This window comes from Ascaphus truei, chromosome 16, assembly GCF_040206685.1.
Source record: "Ascaphus truei isolate aAscTru1 chromosome 16, aAscTru1.hap1, whole genome shotgun sequence".
Lineage (NCBI taxonomy): Eukaryota > Metazoa > Chordata > Amphibia > Anura > Ascaphidae > Ascaphus > Ascaphus truei.
In genome coordinates this window covers 12626392-12629221 of record NC_134498.1, presented here as the reverse complement: position 1 = coordinate 12629221, position 2830 = coordinate 12626392, and the positions used below count along the sequence as shown (strand labels likewise).

General features: G+C 36.8%; 1 protein-coding gene across 1 annotated transcript; it reads left to right on the top strand.

Annotated features, from left to right (window-relative positions):
• Positions 1-965: 965 nt before the first annotated feature.
• Positions 966-2098, top strand: LOC142467294 (olfactory receptor 6F1-like). The gene has a single exon (XM_075572790.1). The coding sequence runs from the start codon at positions 969-971 to the stop codon at positions 1932-1934; it is 966 nt and encodes a 321-aa protein (XP_075428905.1). The 5' UTR covers positions 966-968; the 3' UTR covers positions 1935-2098.
• Positions 2099-2830: the final 732 nt, after the last annotated feature.

The window sequence follows — 2830 nt, the reverse complement described above, 5'->3', positions numbered from 1 at the left end:
TTTTTGAAAACTATTTGTGGACTCTTTGGTAGAATTGTACTGAGTGCCATATCCCCCTGTAAGATTCCCCAATGTTTTTTTAATTATTTGAGTTATCTTTGGAGCCATAGCATTATATTTTGTAATAAATGGGATGAATTCACCACATATGAACACTTACTGCATAGGCCCCTTAGTGTTAACCTATAAAATGAAACATCCATGCTGTGTCAAATTAATTTTTGGTTGATAGCTACTTAATTCTGCACTAACAATATAAACTGACTTTTTAGGGTTTACACCAGGCTCAACTTGGCGGGCGATTTTTATCACATTCTACTTTTCTTTGGGGCATAGATACAATTGTGTTAGAAAGTACCATTAATATCTGTGTGCCAAGTGCATTCTATTTCTACAAATGATTAAGCAAGAATGAGGGTTAACAAAATATGTCCACTCAATTCTTAAAATCTCTTATTTTCCTTTTACTTCAAGAATCGTGGCACTATTGATTGTTGGGATTTTCTTTTAATGAATTATAGTTTTTTTGCCAATTTAATAAGTTATAATAATTTTTTTCAGTATTACATCTGATATATTTTTGTGCTATTTATCTAGTTATAAACTTGACTGTTCACACAAGTGGGCTGAAAGAATAGCTCAGTGATAATGCCCCTGCCTTTGAAACAGATATGCCAGTATCAGCTGTCCTTGTAACCTTGGGCAAGTTACATTATTTCCCTTTGCCCCAGGCACCAAAAATGAGATTGTAAATTCTACAGGGCAGGGTTTGTGACTGCATTTGTTTATATATGTACAGCACTGTGTACACTGTCAGAGCTATATAAGAAAGACAGAAATATTACTTTTATAAGTCATACAATGTTAGAATTTGGGGTTGGTACTTCTGGGGAGAACCTAAGATTGAAAATTATGAGTTAAAATTTTTAATTCACACTGCTTTCTTTGCAGATTAAAATCTTGAAGCAATGAAAGAGAACAACGGAACAGCTGTTATGGAATTCATTCTCCTTGGATTTTCAATCTCAAATGAGATAGGATTTTTACTATTTATAATTATATCCATTGTTTATATTCTCACCATCGCAACCAATGTCATCATCGTTGCAATTGTTAATATCGAACAACGTCTTCACAAACCTATGTACCTCTTTATTGGTGTATTCTCCTTCCTAGAAATCTGGTATCCTTCAGTTACTGTTCCTAGACTGTTATGGGCTCTGCTAACAAAAAGAGAATCGATCTCTCCTGTAGGTTGTATGACACAGTTTTATTTCCATTTTTCCCTCGGTGCCACTGAAAGTTTCTTACTGGTCGCGATGGCCTATGACAGATATGTGGCCATCTGCAATCCTTTGCGGTATTTAACTATCATGAGTCATAAGTCTTGCACTATATTACTATTGGGATCATGGTCATGGGGTTTCATAATAGTGGTTGTTCCATGTTTACAGATCTCAAACCTATCATTCTGTGGTCCTAATCAGATGGATCACTATTACTGTGATTTTGCCCCATTGTTAAAGCTATCCTGCTCTAAGACCTCCAACATAGAAACATTGGTTTTTGTCTCATCTTGTTTTGTAATATTAGGCTGTTTTTTGCTAATTATTGTGTCTTACACATATATCCTTAGCGCAACGATGAAGTTTCCCACTTCTCAGGGGAGAGGCAGAGCATTCTCTACATGTGCATCCCACTTAACAGTTGTTCTTATCTTCTATGGCACCACTATGTTCATGTTTTTGAGACCCACTACTGGCGACTCTATGCAAATGAATAAGATAATCTCTATCTTTCCATCCATAGTGACTCCCCTTCTAAACCCTATTATTTACACCCTAAGGAACAAGGATGTGAAGAAAGCTTTGAAGAAAACAATGCATAAAATGATGAAATGTCGAGTAGAAAGAAACTTAGTGATTAATTTCTGAGTGAAATGTATATATTTGTAATGGTGATCACATTAAAGTCTATAGTGACTGGTGAGTGTAAAAGGAAGGAATTGATGAAAATAAGTGTCACTCCAGTGTTTAGAGAAATATAAAATGAGAACTTGTTAAATTATAATACATCTGGTATCTGGAAGCAATTATTGATGGCATATAAAAGAGAAGAGACTGTAATAACAAACAACTAGGACAGAGGGGAAAATCAAATACACAGACTAGAGCTGAGCTGGAAATTGCTATGGGAAAAGGGATAGGGACAGTCAAATAAGCCAGGAAAATAGCTGATAAAGTGCAATATAGACCAGCAATACTTGCCAGGGCGGTATCAAAGTAGAAAAAAGATACAGGAAGACAAATGACACAAACAATAATTACAATAAGGTTAAATATATTATACCACCTAGAACATGATTAAAAACTGATAGGAACCTTAGGTGCATGCTTTTAAATGCTAGGAGCTAAAAAAATAGATTGGGCAAATGTGAAATAATGTCTGATGAAGAAGAACAATATTGCATATGTATCAAGGCAAAAGTGGTGCAATTCTGAGGCAAAAATTATGCACCATACAGTAAGTACCAACGGAAATCCATAGGATTTTCTTATTTGATACATACAATATGGTGCGACATTTTTATGTCCCAGAATTGCTCAACGTTTGCTTTGCTGCATAATAATAACAGGTTCTGTCATATACTTGTGAATGACTAGTCTATTGAGACATTTCTTCCTCAATTAGGCCCGTGCCATGGTGCCTTCGCCCGCGCGGAGGCGTGCGGAAGCTGTGGGAAAGCGGGTGCTTTCCCTGGCCATGGTCGACAGGCTGTGCCGGGCCGTGGGGGGCGTGCCCATGGGCGTCACGGAGCTGGTTCGCCCTA

What these genes read in the sequence shown, in the direction of transcription:
- LOC142467294 (XM_075572790.1), top strand. Translation starts at nt 969, where the DNA reads ATGAAAGAGAACAACGGAACAGCTGTTATGGAATTCATTCTCCTTGGA.